Source organism: Vombatus ursinus, unplaced genomic scaffold (genome assembly GCF_900497805.2).
Source record: "Vombatus ursinus unplaced genomic scaffold, bare-nosed wombat genome assembly UNPS02014786.1, whole genome shotgun sequence".
Taxonomy (NCBI): Eukaryota; Metazoa; Chordata; class Mammalia; order Diprotodontia; family Vombatidae; genus Vombatus; species Vombatus ursinus.
In genome coordinates, this window is record NW_020954564.1 from 32,576,550 (window position 1) to 32,596,746 (window position 20,197).

General features: G+C 44.4%; 1 protein-coding gene across 4 annotated transcripts in view; it reads right to left on the bottom strand.

Moving 5' to 3' along the window:
• Nucleotides 1–20,197, bottom strand: part of TTLL9 (tubulin tyrosine ligase like 9) — a 33,738-nt gene that overhangs the window by 892 nt on the left and 12,649 nt on the right. For 3 of the 4 annotated variants that reach the window (XM_027867459.1, XM_027867458.1, XM_027867462.1), the window contains 8 exons: nt 12,059–12,127; nt 11,212–11,302; nt 9,808–9,848; nt 9,134–9,221; nt 7,534–7,592; nt 5,232–5,428; nt 4,166–4,279; nt 672–796 (listed from right to left, as the gene is read on the bottom strand). In XM_027867459.1, coding sequence (XP_027723260.1) covers nt 672–796; nt 4,166–4,279; nt 5,232–5,428; nt 7,534–7,592; nt 9,134–9,221; nt 9,808–9,848; nt 11,212–11,302; nt 12,059–12,127 — 784 coding nt within the window. Of the gene's footprint in view, nt 1–671; nt 840–4,165; nt 4,280–5,231; nt 5,429–7,533; nt 7,593–9,133; nt 9,222–9,807; nt 9,849–11,211; nt 11,303–12,058; nt 12,128–20,197 lie in introns of those variants that run through there. The other variant, XM_027867460.1, reaches the window with a different exon arrangement.

Consider the following 20,197-nt stretch of genomic DNA (forward strand, 5'->3'; position numbering starts at 1 on the left):
ATGTGATGCTCTCTCTTCTGGACCCTCTTTCACACTCCTCCCATCCATGGGCCTGTACTCTAACCCATTTGGATTACCTGTCACATCTCACACTTGCCCCATTCCATGCCTCTGCCCCATGCACATGCAAACCCACCACCACCACCACCCAGACTTCATGACCCAGTCTAAACACCATCTTCAAGAACCCTTCCCTGAGTGTGTCTTCGTCCTCATGATCTTTCCCCGAGACTTCACCTGATTAGAAACCCACGGATCCATTGCTGCTTGCTCTTAAGAGTTTAGAATGAAGAAGAAAACAGGCAGTTTGACGTGGGCCTCAGATCTGGGGAGAGCTGATACAAAGGGTTTCAGAGCAGGGAGAGGTAGGTTCCCATGGACTGAAATTCTACACGGTGGCAATTAGCCTAGCATGAGGGGAAAACTCATTAAGGAGATTATAAAAAATGAGAGAACAATTCTGATGGGGACAAAGGAGTGTTGTCTAAAGAGCCATGCACTCACTGACTGAAGAGCCACTAATTCACTATGGACTGACGGGGAGTGGAAATGTCAAGTCCAGTGGTTTTTCCACTCGACTCCCCGCCACCACCGCTTGTGTTTCCCTGACCTCAGATACTGCCAGGCTGGGAAGACAATCCGCTGGGAACCTGCTGAGGAGCCCCACGTACCCAGGTGGGTGTTGGCCACAAAGTTCCCAGGCCCTGGCGTATCGATGCCCTCTTCTTCTCTGCTGACTGGTCCATCGTTCCACATGAGGTCAAAGCCGCCAACTCGCTTTTCCTTTCCCGTGAGCCTAGGGGGCAGGCACAGCGATGCAGCCCTCTGACAGGGGAAGCCTTGTGGAGGAGGCACTAGTCAAACATCTGAGGGACTTAGCACTTGTATAAACGATAGACCCTGTGAGGTCAATGGTGTAAGGGTTTTTATCCCCATTTTACAGAGAAGTCAGCCAAAGCTCAGAGGCCAAACAATTTGCTCATGGTTACAAAGCAACACTGTGGCAGAACCAGAACCTGGGCCCAAGTTTTCTGACTCAGTTGTACCTTACATACTCCCTCTCTCGAAGAGGTGAAAGCTATAGAAAAGCTGTAGTGGGGTGAAGTTTGAGGAGAAAACACTGGGCTCATAATTAACAACCCAATAACTAACATCTCTAGCATTTCAGGATTTCAAAGGCAGTCCATATCTATTATCTTATTTGATCCTCATAATAATCATATGTGATAGGGAGTAAAAACACATTTTTTCCAATGACCATGGAGGTAGGGGGCAGGGAGACCCACACCTATGATTTCATAGCTGTTTGATGTGGGGAACTTACCATCTGGAAATTCCCTCCTCCAGTGCTGATCATACATACCCTCATCTGTAACAAACAGCCTTAGAGAGCTACCTGGGGGCCAGTATTTGTCAGAAGCAGCATTTGAACCCAGGTCTTCCAGACTCACTGAGATAGTTGCCTTTTAGTCTAAATATTATTACTCCCATTTTACAGATGAAAAAACAGAGGCAAGGAAGTGACTTGCCGAGGGTTACAAAGCTAGTAAATGACAAAGTCTGGACTCAAACCCGGCTCTTCTGACTCCAGATGCAGTACTTTCACATGCCACACTGCACTCACTACGGGCTTTGAGTTCCACCTTCACCACTTGCCAGATTTCGCCTCTATGTGCCTGTTTGCTCCTGTAAAGCCCTCCCCAACTCCCACAGCTGCTGTGTATACATGTGAGACAGTGCTTTGTAAATAGCATGAAAGGAATTATTATCATTTTGATCATTCGTATTAGAGATCTCCACAAGAATCTCAGCCACTGTGTGTTTCTAGCCTTGACCCAAGGAGGGAGGAAACCCTGGAGTGACTGATGACCAACATGTGTCTGTCTTGGCCAAAGACAGATCTGAGGACCTTGGCTAGGTATGTCAGCTCCTCCTTTGTTCAGGGAAGAGTCCAGCCTAAGGCCTTCGAGGGGAATGGATCTGGAGTCAGTGGCTCTGGGTTCATATTCCAGCTTGTTCCCCTTAGACCTAAGGCAAGCAACTTCCTTTCTCTGCACCTCAGATTCCCCATTTGGGAAATGAAGGAGCTGGACTGGATGATCTCTAAGATGCCTTCCAGCTCTGGATTTCTCCATCATGCCCCAAGTTAGGTATCTTCCATCCCCCACCCCCCACTTGCCAGCTTCCTTTTGTGCACTGTCCTCCCCCACTAGATAGTAAGCTCTCTGAAAGCAGCTGTTGCCTTGTTTATATCCCCAGTGTTTGCTTAGAACAGTGCCTGGCACATGTTTTCCCCAAACTTCTCTATTAAGCTATTCCTCACCAACAATTACTCTTTCCCCAGTAGGAAAAATAAGTGTTGGTTAGGTCTGCCTTGGGAGATTGGGGGTAAGGGCTTCTATCAACCTCGTTTTCTCTCTAGTTTAGCTTCTGTTGAGAGGCAGTGAGACATAATGAACAGAGAGCTTCCCTCAGAGTCAGGAAGACTCTGGTTTGAGTCCTAACTCCATCAAATATTTGCTGTGTTGATGTTAGGCAAGTCATTTAACCTTCCCTTCATCCTCCTAACTCTCTAAATTACAGAGAAGGTGCTGATCTGCATCAGAGAGCTCACCAAGAGCTCTCTGCAATGAAATCACAGCTAGGTCTGGTTAAGAAAAATAGTTCCAGAAGGAGGGGATAGAAGGGAGGGCAGATTAGGGGAAGGGGTATTCAGAATGCATGCCATCTTGGGGTGGGGGAAGGGATGAGATGGGGAGAAAATTTGGAACTCAAAATCTTGTGGAAATGAATGTTGAAAACTAAAAATAAATAAATTAATTAAAAAATTGAAAAATAAAAAACCCTCATTCTCAGTTGTTAAGATAGAAATCTGATAAAGAAAAACTGAGGCAAAAGAAAAATAACTCCAGTTGGCACCCATAGGTGAGGAGTACCTTGATTTACAAGACAACTATGTTCCAGGTTCTTGAAAAGTTGAATAAATCACATTTTTAAAATACTGAATTATAATAATTAGAAAAATGCAAATTAAAACAACTTCAAAGTACCACCTTACGCCTATAAAATTGGCTAAGATGACAGAAAAGGAAAATGACAAATGCTGGAGGGATTGTGGGAGGACAGGTATACCCAATGTACCGTTGGTGGAACTATGAACTGGTCCAGTCATTCTGGAGAACAGTTTGGAACTATACCCAAAAAGCCATTAAACTATATATACTTTTCAATATCATTACTAGATCTATACCCCAAAGAGATCAAAGAAAGAGGAAAAGGACCCATATGTATAAAAATGTTTACAGCATCTCTTTTTGTGGTGGCAAAGAATTGGAAACTGAGGAGATGTCTATCAACTGGGGAATGGCTGAACAAGTTATGGTATGTGAATGTAATGGAATACTATAAGAANCAAAAATGTTTACAGCATCTCTTTTTGTGGTGGCAAAGAATTGGAAACTGAGGAGATGTTTATCAACTGGGGAATGGCTGAACAAGTTATGGTATGTGAATGTAATGGAATACTATAAGAAATGATGAAGGGGAGAGTTTCAGAGACACCTGGGAAGACTTACATGAACAGATGTAAAGTGAAGTGAGAAGAATCAGTACTAGTACTGAACAATGTACTTAGTAACAGCAATATTGTAAAGATAATCCCCTGTGAAAGACCTAGCAACTCTGATCAACATAATGACCAAATAATTCCAAAAGGCTCATGATGAAACATGCTATCCACCTCCAGATAGAGACCTGATGGACTCAGAGAGCACACAGAAGCATATTTTCTTCTCTTCTTTGGGGGGAAGGGGGAGAGACATGGCTAATGTGGGAATTTTTTTTTGCATGATTTTACATATTTGTAAGGGTTTTGTTTTTCTTTCCTTAACGGGTGGGGGGAAGGAGGAGGGAGAGCATTCAGAACTGAAAATCAAATAAAATTGAATTTTTAAAAATTGTATGTCAGATGCATTGGGGGAAAAATAATCCACAAATTTGTGGGCTTTGTAAGTATAACAGAAAGGGCATTGGCTAGGGTGGGAGTCAGGAGAGCTAGATAATGATCCTGTCTTCAAGAATTAAGATATTATTTTATGTAAATCAAGGTTTCATATACTTAAAGCGAGGGCCCCCAGGGCTCTTTAGGTTGGCATCAGTGACCCACCTGGTCTCCATATCTACAATGTGCAGTGTGTCTTCCAGAAGGCAAGTCTTAAGGTGATAGTCCTCCTGGCTGCTGGCAGCAAGGGATGGGGAGGCGTTGACCTCAAGAAGCCACCTGAAGATTGGGAGAAAGGAGGGTTGGTGATCTCTCAGCTTCGTAATAAGATGCCAGATAACTCCAGATGCAACTCCAGGTTTATTCTCAACCTGGCCCATTGGGAAAAAAATGAAAGCCCTTCTGCTTCAGGGAGAAATCAGCATCATTTGTCTCGATGATGATAACAGACCCTTTGTATGGCTCCTTAAGCACTTTCAATGTCTATGAACATTTTATCCTCAGAATTCATTGAAGCTTTGTGATCCCCATTTTAGTGAGGATTAAACTGAGGTGCACAGAAGGAAAAGTGCTTGTCTAAGATTACACAGGAAATCAACGGCACATCCAAGGCTAGAACCCAGGCCAGACCCATTCCACACAGTGTGGCTTCAATGATTGTCTCAAGGTGCTCTGAGTCTCTAGATCTAAATTTTCTTGTGTTTGGAATGTGGAATGCTGGTTGCCTTATCTGGATATTCTTTTGCACCCCTTACTTAGCTTGTGATCTAAGCCAGGTGTTTACCCACCTTCTATTGACTCTGAATGGAGAAGGCTGGGTGGTAGTCGGCAATTGTTGGGGACTGGTGTGTGGTGTTCTTTGGGTATGGGGACAATTGGAACACATTAAGGATTTTCCTCCAAGCTTCATGACACATGGCCTACTAAGGGAGAGGCTCTGTGGACACAGGTTTGGTTGGAGCCAGACAGCTCTTATCTTTGGACTGGTAGCAGTTAGAAATGGACCATCTTATAACCTATAAAATGTCCTGCCCTAAGAAGAGGCCTTTCTATAGGATGGGCCACTCTGTGAAATGGGTCACTTAGCTGAAATGAACTTCAATTGAACTGCAGAACAGGTCTTCCTCAGGAATGGTCCACTCTGTGGACAGGGCACCCTAAGCAAGGGGCTAGCCCACGGAATGGGCCATTCCAAAGAATGGGCTGTCCCTGCCCACAATAAGTCCCTTACGGTTTGAGGTCCTGGTCGATGAGAATGTCATAGCCATATAGCTCAAAGCAGTGCTTATCACTGATGATGACTTTCTGCACACTTTGCAAGCTTTTGATGAAGATGTTGTCCATGTCCCGGAAGAGTGTCTCCACGGCCTCAGGGCCATGTTTGGAAGTCAGGTACTGGCGAAATCGCTGGATCATCCATTTGCAGCCCTGCCACAGAATCATGGGGTGAATGGAAAGAACCTCAGGCCTTAATAACCTGTACTTAACTCACAGGGATCAGGGGAGATAGAAAAGATTTAGAGCTAGTCCAACCCTATCCCACTCCCATCATTTGATAGAGGAGATACCTGAGGCCCAGATATGTGAAATGTCTGCCTCAGTCACAAAGGCAGCAATTAGCAGAGTCTGGATTTGAACCTGGGTCCTCTGACTCTCACTCCAGAGGTCTTTGCACTGCTTCATACTATTCTGGAATACCTGGGATTATTTGGGGGAGTCATGAATTGTCAGCCACAAGAGCCAAATGACTGTTAAGTGAGCACATTAGGGTTTAACATAAAACCAAGTTTTAAGAGGTATTCTCCATTCAGATTACAACTAGTCCCACCTCTATATCTATGGGAGAGCTAATTCACAGTAACAGGGTAATCTCAGGCACAGAGCTTCTGCTTAACCCTCACTTAACCAGAAAATTCCATTTCAGTTCTGTTGTGCTGATAAATCATTGTCTAGCTCTTCCCAGACACAGGCCCTACCCTCTGGGAGCTTACAGTCACAGACAACGAAACTTTCTTTTTAGTTCCACGGTAGACTGAGTCTCTTGGGCCCTCATTTATTGGTTGAACTAGATGATCCCTGGGGTCTTGGCAGACCATCTCTTCCTCATTCTTTTTCTCCTCTCAAGATTTGAGTATGAAAAAAGTCCATCACCTAGGCTCAGTATCTTTTAATACAGTCCATCACTGGTCAAAGTATAAAGCTCAGAAGTAACAGCTGTTGATAGGGTCTGTACAGACTCTGTGAAAAAATAACCCACAGATCACAGAATTTTGAGCCTGAAGAAGACTTTGAAAATCATCCAGTTTGTTTGACAGAGGAGAAGCAAGCACAGGAAGTTAGGAGTAGAACTGAGAGCTGAACCCATGCTTTCTGAGACTCTTAACCCCTTCCTTTACTGTGGTAGAGAATTATGTGAATGTATAACTTCATATGAGAATGGCTGGACTTCACTGTGGGCATATGGCATTGTAGGCCTACTGACACTTACCTGGTTGGAAGAGGTAGGCTATGATGGATCAGTCTGGCTAAAGCCTTGCCAGTGGGAAGTCCTGGCCCTAGAAACTAGTCAAGAGGCCAGGAGGGGCCCACACAGCTCTGAATGGAATAGCCCAAGAATCTAGGCTGGGGAGCAGCTTTGTGTCCAGGTGTTTCTTCTGCAAGGTGACTAGGCCTTCCTAGGCCCATTTGCCAGGAAGCTGGACTAGCCTGTTGGGCCACATGACAAGTGTCTATATAAGATTCACTGGCTCAGCCCACTCAGCAGTTGGAGGGATCTGTAGCAGGTCTACAGGTGTTGGGGTTTTATTTTACTTCTTTTCAGTGCTAGTGAAGCCCCTCTGCAAAGAAAAACACAAACCTCTCTCTCGATGAACTAAGGAGGAGGAGAAGCATGGTACAATGGAGAAAGGAGAGAGAGAAAGGGAGAGAGAGGCAGAGAGAAAGAGACAGAGAGAGAGACAGAGAGAGAGAGAGTGCTGGATTTGGAGTCAGAGGCCCTGGGTTCGAATGACACATCTGTCATTGCCTGTGACCTCAGACAAGTCACAACTTCACTAAGCCTCAGTCTCCTCATTTGTAAAATGAGAGAATTGGACTAGACAGCCTTAGAGGTGCTTTTAATCTTGAAATCTATGTTCCTAGAAGGATACAAACCAAACCAAAGACCATCCAGTGGCAGCAGGAAAGATAGAAAGTTTTTTTTTTTCTCCAATAGCTCCAATAGCAACAACCAGGAAAGGACAAGTAAGGCAGGGCAGAAAATAAGTGGGCCAAATCCCCTGGGTGGGTCAGGAGTCTAGCCTGGAACCTTTCCTGCCTTCAGGCTCAGCTCCTCTCAGGAGTCCATCCCAAAAGAGCCATCCAGTAGAATGGACTGCCTGTTAGCTCCTTGCCCCAAGTCCCCCAAGACTTCAGATGTTGGTTAGCAAGGATGCAATAGCCTAAGAAGCCTTGCTGCCAGGACCCTGGCCCCCAGGATATTTGTCTTTGGTCCATGCTCCGGGTAGGGGTGGCAATTACTGCTGCTTGCTCACCTTTTCAGGGTCATAGTCAGGGGATGTCTTCTGCACAGCAACATTGGTGAGGTGAACATCTGACAGAGGTCAGCAGTCAAGGTCTAGGACAAGAAGCTAAGAACTCCTTCCCTTCACAACTGGGCAGGGAACTACCCATGTCCCCAAGCCTCCCACATTTATCTTAGTGGCAAGTTTTTCCATCCTCCATCCCAGGATGAAGATAGGAAAGAAGTTGCCCTTAGAATCTCAGAATCTTATAAAGCCAGAGAAGTTGTGGGCTCCCTCTCATTCATTTCAATTCTACAAACTTTAAATGCCATCAGCATTGTGTTAGGTGCTGGAAGTCTCTAAGTAGAGGATGGACATCTTCAAAGATGTTATAGAAGAGATTCTTAGTCAAGTACAGGCTGGATAAGATGGATCCTGAGGTCCTTTCTGGTTAACTCTGAGGTTCTCTGATTCTGTGACCACAGGTCCAAAGCTCTTCCAAGATGGGAAGCCCACTAAAAGTCCATGGACTAGAATTTAAATTAGGAAAAGGAAAGAACATAGGCCATGGAACACAGGGGATGGTAGAAAATTGTTTAGGAGGAAATTCACCCAGTCTACCATACCCAATCCTAATCTCTCTCCTGAATACCAATGTGGCATCTCCAAAGGCCTGTTCTACAGCCCTACCTTTTGAGGTTCCTTTGAGGTTGGTTCCTCAAACTCAACATGGCTAAAATAGAACTGATGATCTTTCCTCCTAAATTCCTCTTCCAAACTTCCCTATTTCTGTTAAGGGCACTTCATCTTCCCAATCACTCAGGTTCATACCCTCAGAATCATCCTTGACTACCACCTCCAACACAGTATCTCCCATACATAATCAGTAGTTAGTTCCTATTCTATACCTTTAAAATATCTCTAGCATCCATCCTTTCTCTCCACTCACAAAGTCACCACCTCACTTCAGGGCCTCATCTGTCCTTACACTTGAACCACTGTAATGCAGCCTCTATAGAGTCTTCCCATTTCTAGTTTTCCCTCTCTAATCCATTTTCCACACACTGACCAGATGAGCTTCCCATGACACAGGTCTAGCCATATCACTCCCCTATTCAAAAAACCCTCCATGATTCCCTATTGTTCCTGTGATAAATACAAACTTCTCAAGCCTGGTGTTTAAGGCCCTCCAGAACTGACTGTAACCTACTTTCTAGCCTTATTTCATCTATATTCCAGCAAATTAGCCTATTAGTAATGTTGAGTTCTCTAAACTCAGCTTTTCATATCCAACCTCTGTGTAACTGCACAAGCCATCCCAGATGCATGGGTTCATTTGCACCAGCCAGTCCTCTCCTACCTCTACCCATGCCCAGAATATACTCCCTCACATCCACTTCTCAGAATTTTGGAAGACTCAGTTTATACATCATCTTCTCTCTGAAGTTTTTCTTCATCCCCCTCCCCCCAGTTGTTAATATTCTCTCTTCAAACTTTGAATTTACTTATGTGTATACATATATCCATAGTAGAACATAAGCTTCTTGAGGACAAGGCCTCTGTCTTTGTGTTAATATTGCTGATAGTCAGCATTCCAAACAGATACTTAACCAGTGTTTGTTGAGGATACAGTGATCATCAATACTGCTCAGTGTGAAGCGGGTGTTAGAGAACCGAAGGAAGCCATCTCGATATAACCAGGCTCGAAGGGGGATGTACTGTTGAAGAGAAGCCAGGAAAGCCAGAAAGAGGGAGGAAGACACAGGGAGGCAGGAGAAGGATTGAGGGAAGGGAGGGAAGGAGGAATGAAGAGACACAGAACAGATGAAGAGAAGAGACGGTGAGGAGAGATGGGAGAAGAAGAGACAATGGAGGAAGGAGAGCAAAACAGTTGGGGTGGAGAGAAGGGGACAAACAAGATAGTGGGAGAGAAACAGTGCAGCAGAGAGTGTTGGAGAAAGATGGAAAGTAGAAGAAGGAGGGAAAAGAGAAGAATGGAGAGAGAAATGAGGGAAGGCAGAGATACCAGAGAAAGGGAGGAAAGAATCAAGGAAGAGAGAGTGGGGACATGGGGCAAATGGAGAGGCAAAAGTGAAGGGAGCAAAGAAGGGAGACCCAGGGGTCAGGTCAGAGAAAAATGTGTTCCCATCTCCTGGAAAGTTTATAAATGTGCCTCCCTCCAGCTTTTCAACTTACTTCCTTGGTTTATAATAAAACTGGACAAGAAAGCTCACTCAGGTCACCAGGGCTGATGCCCAAACTCAAACCACCTCCCTCCAGCAGCCAGTGAATTCAGTTACTTACAGACATCACCAGGACATACACTCGCAGGTCAAATTTGCGCCCTATGGAGCAGAGAATTAATGTTAGGCATAAGTCACCTTTTTGTTTCCATCCCCATCTCAAGCCAATTAGCGTCACACAGAAAGCCTGTCATGCTGGACCCCTAATCCAAGTCAGCTGGCTCACAAGTATCATGCCCTTCTCTCAATGGCAATAATAGCAGAGTATGGATGGTTCAATATCCCCATCCCCATTGCTGAAGCCACAACTCAAAGCACAGGTACTACTTACACATGATTTCTCATTTCCATTTCTTTTAAAACAACGATTTCAACTATTGGTGCCACACTTCTCCCACCCACTATTCCCTCTTCTGGTGGATGAGGATAGTATCTCAGAACAAGGAACCTCAGGCAGAAGTCAAGTCACCAAACAGGATGTGCCCTGTGCTCCTACCACATATGGTTGCACCATTGATTGATTTGGTTTAAATTTTTTTTTGTTAGAAGGTAAGGCTCATTGAGGGTGGGGTAGGTATATCTGGAAAGGACTGACTGCAATGCAAAAACAAAATTTTTTTAAATTAGATTTTTAAAAACATTTAAAAAATTTTAATTTTTGAAAATTAGATATAAACAATATTTAGGGGCAAAAAGAAATCAGGCTACCAATTTACTCCTGATGCAACCAACCCAGAAGAGTATACAGACTACTGAAGCAACAGCAGAAAGTAATCCTATCCTCCAAGAAGACAAGATCATTGATTCTCCATAAGGAGAAATCAAGGACTGATGTTTGTTCCACAGTAGGAGCTTAATAAAGTTTACTGTTGTTACCACCAGCAGCTGCCTTAGCTCAAGAGCTGTACACACAGAACTCACACCTCCAGTCAATTCAACAAACAATCCATCTGTAAGGAAGGCACCTCTCCATGCTGGAGAGACAAAGGGACAAAGACAAGATGACCCCATCTTTTTCTTCAAAGAGCTTACATTCTACTAGGACAAGACTGACAGATACTAGGAGGAGAAAGTGGGGTAGTTCCTTGGGGTACTGAAAACAATAAAGTCTTACTCTTCCAATATGCAGCCAGAGAGAAGCAACCTCTGAAAATAACTTTGAGGATGGATTAATGTAAGCAGCCCTTTAGGGCAGGGGTTATTAACTTGGGGACCATGGATAGCTCTCAGGTTATCTATGAACTTGAATGAGGCGGGGAGGAAATCACATCTTTATTTTCTTTAACTTCTAACTGATCTTTGGCCCCAAAATGATACAGCTGACGTGACTAGAGATAGGTCTCCAGCAACAGGACTGGGCTGCACAGAGCTGTAAATGCAGGCTGGACATAGAAAGGGTTCCCAGTAAATGTCTATTGCTTGACCAGTCAGAGAGGATTGGGTGGGGCACAGGAAGTCACTCTACCTCCTATCAAATAAGGATTCTCGATGTAACGTTGGGCTACATAGTTCTCCACCGGGATGTCATCTTTCTGGTCATCAGAGCGGCCCACGTCCTGACAGACACAAAGCCCCAACTTCTGTTTCCTTCATGACCAGAACAAGCTAGAAGAGATATGACACGGAATTCCCTGTCCCACCCCGGGCTTCCCCTCCCAGTCTACCTGCCCACTACCAACCTCCATACACACATGGCTTCCACAGGGTTTGCTGGCATTCTGGGTTGGCTACAGCTCCTGGCTGTGGGATTCTTGGTAACACTGCCTTGTTGCTATGCCAGGAATCGGGCACTCCCGCACATATGGTAGCCTTCCTGTTCCTCCCTGCCTCTGGCTCGAGGGCAAGGGAAGGGCAATTGTCCTGGGATGCCAGTCCCTGCTGGCTTCAGTTTCCACTGCTGCTCCCCACCTCCCCCACACCCCTAGAAAAAGGCCAAGAGGGCAGGTTTTCCAATGCCATGTCACAGGGTAGGAACCTTAGGGACCATCTACTCCAACCCCCTCATTTTACAGAGGGGAGAACTGAAACCTCAAAAGGTACAGTGATTTGCCAAAGGCCACACAGAACGTCAGAGGAAGAGTAAGAAACAATGGTGGTCCTCTGGCCTAGGTCTCATTGTTCCAAGGGGGAGAAAAAAATGAAAGAGTAAGCTTTCAGGGCCCCAGAGATGAAGGTGAAGATTTTGGACCAAAGAACATAGCTGGGTCATGGTCAGGGTCATCTCAAAGCCAGGAAATAAGGGGAGAAATACTTTCATTTAGGGGAAGGAACTGAGGTTGGCAGTAGAGGACAAAGGAAGAAGAGAATCTCACCTTCCTCCAGTCCATGATATCTTTGAGCTTCCGGAAGAGGAAAATGCCTTTTCCCTGGGATCTGGCCACCTGGATGGGGAAAGGAGAGAGGAAAACAAATAGCGGAAAAGAGAATACTTAATTAGATCTTTAAAGGGAACAGTGTATATAGGAATGTCTGGAATGTGGCTGAATATGTGTTCTGTATACGTGAGTATGTCAGTGTGTGTGTGTGTGTGTGTGTGAGAGAGAGAGAGAGAGAGAGAGTGTGTGTGTGTACACACAAACAGGGTGTCCCAAAAGTCGTAGTGCAGTTGTAAGCTTTAATAGATTAAAAAATTGCATGTGTGAATGTATCACCAATCCTACTTCCAGCCTGGGCCTCACAGCCATCACCAGGGGAACAATTCCTATAGAGAATGGCCCTGCCATCCTCATCATCATCCACAATTGCTGACCAACTGCCATCACCTAGTAGGTAAGCTCAAGAATTCAAGGAACAACAGCATTTCCCAGACTCCTGGCTCTCCTTCCAGTCTGATCTGAATAGCTGTCAGCCAGGGGTGTAACTCCTGTAGGGAAGGTGCCAACCACTCTTACCAAGCATTGCTAACCAGCAAACAAGTAGGCAGGCCTAACTGATTTAGCAAGGCACCCTGAGGGAGGGATATGCAATATATTCCTGGCAAGTTAAACTCTCACTACCACCATCTGGACCACTTTTGTTGTGGTTTGGTTATTTTCAGTCATATCTGACTCTTCGTTACCCCATTTGGGGTTTTCTTGGCAGAGATATTGGAGTGATTTGCCATTTCCTTCTCTATCATTTTTACAGATGAAGAAACTGAGATAAACAGGGTTCAGCGATTTGCCCACGGTCACACAGTTAGTGTCTGAGGCCAGATTTGAACTCAAGAAGATGAGTCTTCCTGACTGTAGGCCTGGCACTCTATTCACTGTACCACCTAGCTGCCCCTACATTCTACATCTTGACCAACACATCCCCTTAAAGCTCAATGAAGCCAGCTCAAGATTCTGAGTCCAAGAGTCCCAGGAACAGCAACACCACCCCAAACTACCAGCCTTGCTTCCAGTCTACTCCTGTAGTCATCATCCAGGGAAGCAGCTTTCATGTAGATGTGACCTGAAAACTGCTTCTACAGCCCCTGCCTCCTCAGCAGCCATAGCTACTGAAGACCAAGAAAAGAAAGTTCCCAAGGGTAGACGTAGCAAAGTGAGTTTTCCTGTCCTTTGGAGCTTGAGAAAACAGAATGCTACCCTGGACCATCATAACCTCATATCAGTCCATCAACAAGTCAATTATTAAACTCTGACAATGTGCCAGACACTATGCCAGGTATGAGGGATACAAAGACAAATCATGAAACAGTACCTGCCCTCAAGGGTCTTATATTCTAACAGACAATTTGTACATATGTGACCATAAACAAAATACATCCAAAATGAAGACTTAGTGGGACAGGAAGTCAGGAAAGGCTTCATGTAGATGGCATACTTGAGCTGAGTCTGGAAGACAACCAGGCAATCCAACAAGTGGAAGTGAGGAGAGAGAACGCTTCACTGCGGGGGAAAAGCTGCCAGAGCAAAGGAATATGAAGCGTGTAAGGAATAGCAAGAAGGTTACGGCCTTATGAGTCAGGACGAGTAGGGGGGGTCAGGTGGTGAAGAGATCCAAATATTTACATGGAACCCTAGAGATAAGAGGGTTTTACTTAGTAGGGGAGTGACATGGTTAGATCTATACTTCAGAAGAATTGCTTTAATAGCCGTATGGAGAGTAGATATGAATGAGGGGAGACTTCAGGCTGGGCTGGTCAGGAGGATGCTATTGCAATAATGGTTCAGGTATGAGGTCATGAGGGCCTAAACTGGGAGGAAGTGGGGGGAGGTGTCTGGGTGACTGGAGAGAAGAGGACATATGGGGGAAACATGGTGGAGAAAGAGTTGACAAGATCTGGTAACTTATTTGATAGATGGGATGATGAGAGTGAGGAACTGAGAATGCCGCAGAGATTTTGAACCTGGATGACTGGGAGGATGGTGGTATTTTCAGTAGTAACACAGAAGTTCAGAAGATGAATGGATTTGGGATGGGGGAGGGGGAAGACAGTGAGTTCTATTTGGGGCAAACTGAGTTTGAGATTCTTAACAAGACATTTGATTTGAAATGTCCAACAGGTGGTTGGTGATGTGGGACTGGAGTTCAGGAGAGTCAGGCTGAAGAACACCAATCATGAGATGATAACTAAACTCGTGGGAACTCATGAGATCAAGAACTAACAGCATCTGGAGAGAAAAGAGAAGAGGGCTCAGGACAGAGCCTTGCAGAACACCCACAGTAAGTGAACTGAGCACAAATGATAACCCAGGAAAGGAGACTGAAAAGAAGTTGTCAGACAAATAGGAGAAAAACTAGGTTAGAGCAGTGGGTCACAAAAACTCCAGAGGACAGAGTATCCTGGAAAAGAGGGTGGTCACCAGTCACCAGCAGTTGTAGTTGAAGGATGAGGTTAAAAGCCAGATTGCAGAGGATGCAGAAAATAGTAAGGGGAGAAGAAGTAAAGGCATGGAGAATGGATAGCTTCTTCAAAGAGTTTGGCTCAGGAAAGGAGGGGAGATACAGGATAATACTTGGGAGAATGGAAGTCTCTAGAAGGTGTTTTTAAGGATTAAGGAAATCTCAGTGTGTTTGTAGGCAAGCAGCAAGGAAAGGTTGTAATAGGGAGGAATGGAAGATTTCTCCCAAAAATAAAGAGAAATTGAAGATTAGAGAGAAGTGATGCCTAGTGGGAAAATCTGCCAGCGAAGATCAAAGAGGACGGGATCAAGGATCTATGTTGAGGAGTGGGTCTTGTTGAGATGGGCCATCTCATCATTAGAGAATAAAGTAAGGAGGATGTTGCAGGGGTGGCAGAATGATTTCAAGGCATGACAAAACGAGAGAGGTGAGAAGAACAAATTCCAGGAAGTGATCTCAATTTTCTTGGTAAAATACGAGGTGAGGTCCTCAGCTGAGAGAGTAGGCAGAGGTGTGCTCTGGGAGGATAAAGAGAGAAGAGAAGGCTTGGAAAGTGGAACAAAGAATCAGTTATCACAAAGAAATAAAAGGATTGCCTTCCTATGCTAAAGGACCCAGTCAGCACAGTTGCATGGCTTCTGTCAGCTCTGTTCAATAGCTTATGAGTAGAAGAGACAAATCAGGCGAGGAATCTGGAGCTGGGCTTTGGCAAGGCATGAGCATTGATAAGACAAAGATACAAAGGATTCAAGAGTATAAGATGGTGTAGAATTGAGTTGGTTCATTAACAGGTCTGTCTCAGGAAGGGAAGAGAATGATGGCACTGAGGGGTGGAGGGACTGGTGGTCACCATAAGAATGAAGAATGCTACAGGTTCATAAGGAGTAAGGTACAGGGAGACACTGAATGATAAATTATGACCAGACAAAGGAATTTCAGGATTCTTGATGGGGGGAGGGGTAGAATACTTATGGGTGATGACAAGGTGACCATCCTTCACTGTAGCTGAGGTAGAGTGAGTGGAGAAGGTGGTCGTGGGTGTTGAACGGACTGATGGACTGGAATGTCAGAGTACTGGAGTGAACATCAACATGTATGTTGATAGCCTAGCATGAAGATAAGAGCTGAAATGGACAGGGAAACAATGAGCCACACACTGAACTCTTGAAGAAAAAGGTGTGGGAAGGGGTCATCCTGAGGGTTATCAGTTAATAGCCACAAGGACAGGAATCAGGTGATAAATTTGGATAGAGTGAACTTAAAAGAAAGAGGTTGCTTAGTGATAGTGATAGATGGAGAGTCTGGAAGTGGCAATGGAGAGCAAGGGGTGTTCAAACTTTCTCTCTAGGACCACTGAGTCACTGGGGGTGCTGGGAGAGGGTTCAGCCAGCAATAGAAGGAACATCCAGTGTCTGGGAGTGGCAGAAGACGGAAGGCCCATAAGAGGAAGAGGTCTAGAATGAAGGGAAATGTTCATTACAGATCAGGAAGTCCAGGAGGCTCAGAGGAAGGGGCAGGCAGATATGGTGTGGGACATTGTGGGGTAGGGCTGAGGTGGACAGGTACGAGAGACTGAGCCACAACAGGCTTGCTCTCAGGAAGAAGAAAACTCAGATCAAGGGATGAAGTAAATAAAAGTGAGGGGAGAGTCTGCTAACCGTTGAAGAGTGAAATAGAATGTCTGTGGATGGAAGTAGCTCTGCTGATAAAGGTCTCTGATCAGACTCCCTAATTTGATAATAACATTTCATAGAAATTTAAAACACAGAATGTCAGAACAAGCTTAGAGATTATCTAGATCCAGCCCCTTATTTTCAGAGCTGGGGGGGGCAGGAATTAGCACCCCCCCGTCCCCCTCCAACCATGCTTTCCCATGTTCATATACGCTCCCTTCTTTGATCCTCACAACAACCCTGTGAGGTCAGGAGGCCAGAGAGAATTATCCCCATTTTGAAGATGAGAAAATAAATACCCAGAGAAAGAAATGTCTGGCCTAAGATCACCTGGCTAATAAGTGGTGGGGCTGTGACCAGAACTCAGTTCTCCTGACTCCAGGGCCAGTGTTTTTTCCACTCTGTTCCCCGTCCTGTGGCTGGAGGAAGGGGAGCCAGCTGACCTCAGGGCCTGAGGTGCACCATCGACAAACCATAACCTTCTAGCTCAGAGGGGGAGGAAGCCTCTACTACAATCCTCTTCTCACAGGCTAACTCCTCCTCTTAATGATATTCCTTTTACTGCTGCTAATTGAGGTTGTGAGAATCAGTCTAATTTGGGGTTTCTAGTTACCAATTAGCACAAATTACCCTTTGTCAATGTGGATAATAGCTAGTTGGAATCACCCAGGCCTCAGATTCCAGTGCTCATTTGCATAATTATCTACTGAGTGTTCAGAATACAGAACCTCTCCTCTGTTTTACTCCCAGAGGTCCAGCTTGAGGTCAAGAACTTCTCACCTCTCTTCTGACTATTGCAGGTGGTCACACAGTTCCCAATCTCTCCCTTTCTGATCGCTGTTTTTCCCCTCCAACATACCCAGTACAAGCTGCTTTTGTCACCTTCCTAATACAAAAATTTGATCCTGACTTCTCAGGGCCTACAAATTAAAAGTCTAAACTCCTCGTAGTCTGACCCTACCCTACCTTCCAGCCAGGGGTATTGGTAGATCCAAATGAGATGATGTAAAGCACTTTGCAACCTATATCAATGCCTATCATCATTATCATCATCATAATCATCATCACATCATCATCAATTAGCGTCCAGTCATCAGGCCTTTGGTCTAGTGATGATTTCATCCTCTGAACCTTATACTGCACTCTGTTTATTGAGCAATACAGGCAGGTGCTGGTAAATGTTTAACTGCGGGAGGGGAATGTATGCAAACATTCTTTTATGTTTAATCTGCATTATTAACACTTTCTTAAGTCTAGACAATAAACGAAACAATAAATGACACCCTGATTTATAGATTGTAGATTTCTGAGGCATAAATGCTCACCCTGAAAATTTAGCAGTCCGGCTTTACAAAGCCAGTTAGAGCTATCTTCATCATATCTCTGCTTCCAGTGCCCTTTCTCATTACAATATCCATGTTCCTTCTAGCCAAACCAGACAACTCAGAGTTCTCTAAACACATACTGTGGGACTTCCTCCTTCCCCACCTGTGTTTACATAATTCCCTTCATTTGCCCAAATCCTACCCATCCTTCTCTGAAGTATAGCATGGTCCCAAACTGAAGTTCTGGGTTTACAAAGACTGTATATAATCTTAAAGGGCTTATCACAGAATTTCAGAATTGGAAGAGACCTTTCAGAGGTCATCCAGTCCAACTAATAACAGAAAAACAATCTGTACTACCCTCAACTGTGGTCATTTGGCCTTTTCTTGAAGACCTCCAATGAAGGGAAACCCATGAGCACCAGTCTAATCCACTTTGGGACAGCTCGAATTGTTTCACTTTTTTATAACATTGTTTCTATTTTGAGTTCCAAATTCTCTCCCTCTAATCCCCCATCCATTGAGAAGGCAAGCAATATCATATCCGTTACACATGTTAAGTCATACAAAACATATTTCCATATTAGATATGCTGCAAAAAAAAGCAAGAAAAATAAGTAACGTTTAAAAAAAAAGTTTCATTCTGCCCTTAAAGTTCATCAACTCTCTCTCTGTATGTGATTAACATTTTTCATCATGAGTCTTTTGGAATTGTCTTGGATCATTGTATTGATCAGAGTAGCTAAGTCTTTCACAGATGATCATTGTTACAATATTGNCCTCTGTATGTGATTAACATTTTTCATCATGAGTCTTTTGGAATTGTCATGGATCATTGTATTGATCAGAGTAGCTAAGTCTTTCACAGATGATCATTGTTACAATATTGTTGTTACAATGTTACTGCATGTGTTTTTCTGGTTTTGCTCACTTTACTTTGCATCGGTTCCTATAAGTCTTCCCAGGTTTTTCTGAAACCACCCTCTCATCATTTCTTATTAGCACAACAGTATTCCTTCACAATCATATACCACAACTTGTTCAGTCATTCTCCAATTGATGAGCGTCCCCTCAACTTCCAATTCTTTGCCACCACAAAAAGAGCTGCTGTAAATCTTTTTGTACATATAAGTTCCTTCCTTTTTCTTTGATCTCTTTGGGACACAGTAATTGTAGTGGTATTGCTGTGTCAAAGGGTATGCACAGTTTTATAAGCTCTTTGGACATAGCTCCAAATTGCTTTCAAGAATGGTTACAGCACTTCACAATTCCACCAAAAGTGCATTAGTGTATCTATTTTTCCACATTCCCTCCAGCATTTGTTATTTTCCTTTTCAGATAGCTCAAAGTATGAGGAAGTTTTCCTTACATGAAGCCTGTTTTCTTCTTTGCAACTCCCACCCATCACTCCTAGTTCGTCTTCTGGGGCCAGGTAGAATAAGTCTGATCCCCTCACACACACTCCATGTGACAATTTCCAAGTGACTGAAGACAGATATAATGTCCCAGCTGAGCTTCTCTTTGAGGGCTAAGGATCCCCAGTTCCTTTAACAAACCCTCATATAGCATTGACTCCAGGCTCTTCATCATCCCAGGTGCCCTCCATTGGATGACCTCCACAATAACCCCCACATCCAACGTATTGTCAAGTGTTGTTGATTCCACCTCCACAACATCTTCACATTCATCTCCTTCTCTCCACTCACACAGCCTCTACCATAGTTCAGACCCTCAGCACATCTTGCCTGGACCATTGCAATACCTTCCTGATTAGTCTCCAAGTCTCTAGTCTCTCTCCTATCTAATCCATCCACTATAGAGCTGCCAAACATGTCCCTAAAGCATGGGTCTAACCACATCACTCTACTGAAGAAATTTCAGTGCCTTCCAAATGTCTCTATGATCAAATACAGATTCTTTTGTCTGGCATTAAAAGTTCGTTACAATCTGGCTCCAGACAACCTTTCCAGGCTGACTGGACAATACTCTCTTGCATGTACTCTACATCCTAGCCAAACTGGTCTGGTTCTTTTTCTTCATGACCATAACATTCCACCTGCCATCTCCCTGCCTTTGAACAGGCTGTCCTCCATGCCTGGAATTCACTCCTTCTTCACTGGTGCCTCACAGAAACCGTAGCTTCCTCCAGTGGTTCAGCTCCAGAGCCAATTCCAATAGAAGGCTTATCCTGATATCACCAGTTGCTAATCCCCCAATTCACCATCTCCCCCCACCCAATTACTTTGTACCGTAGTTGCTTTGTAGAAACAGCGTGTCATCATGGACAGCCTCTGAGTTAGGACGACCTGGGGTCAAGTCCTATCTCTGACATATATTGACTTTGTCACTCTGGTGCTGACCTGCATAGGTACAGGGAGTTACTTCATCTGGGAATTTCTTATACAAATGAAATCACAAATCTAGTCCTTATGCCTAAATACTTTGTATAGATTTCATACTTACTGATCTGCTTTCATGTTATTTCCCCCAATAGAATGCAAGCTCCCCAAAGGTAGGGATGCCTAGCNCTATGCCTAAATACTTTGTATAGATTTCATACTTTCTGCTTTCATGTTATTTCCCCCAATAGAATGCAAGCTCCCCAAAGGTAGGGATGCCTAGC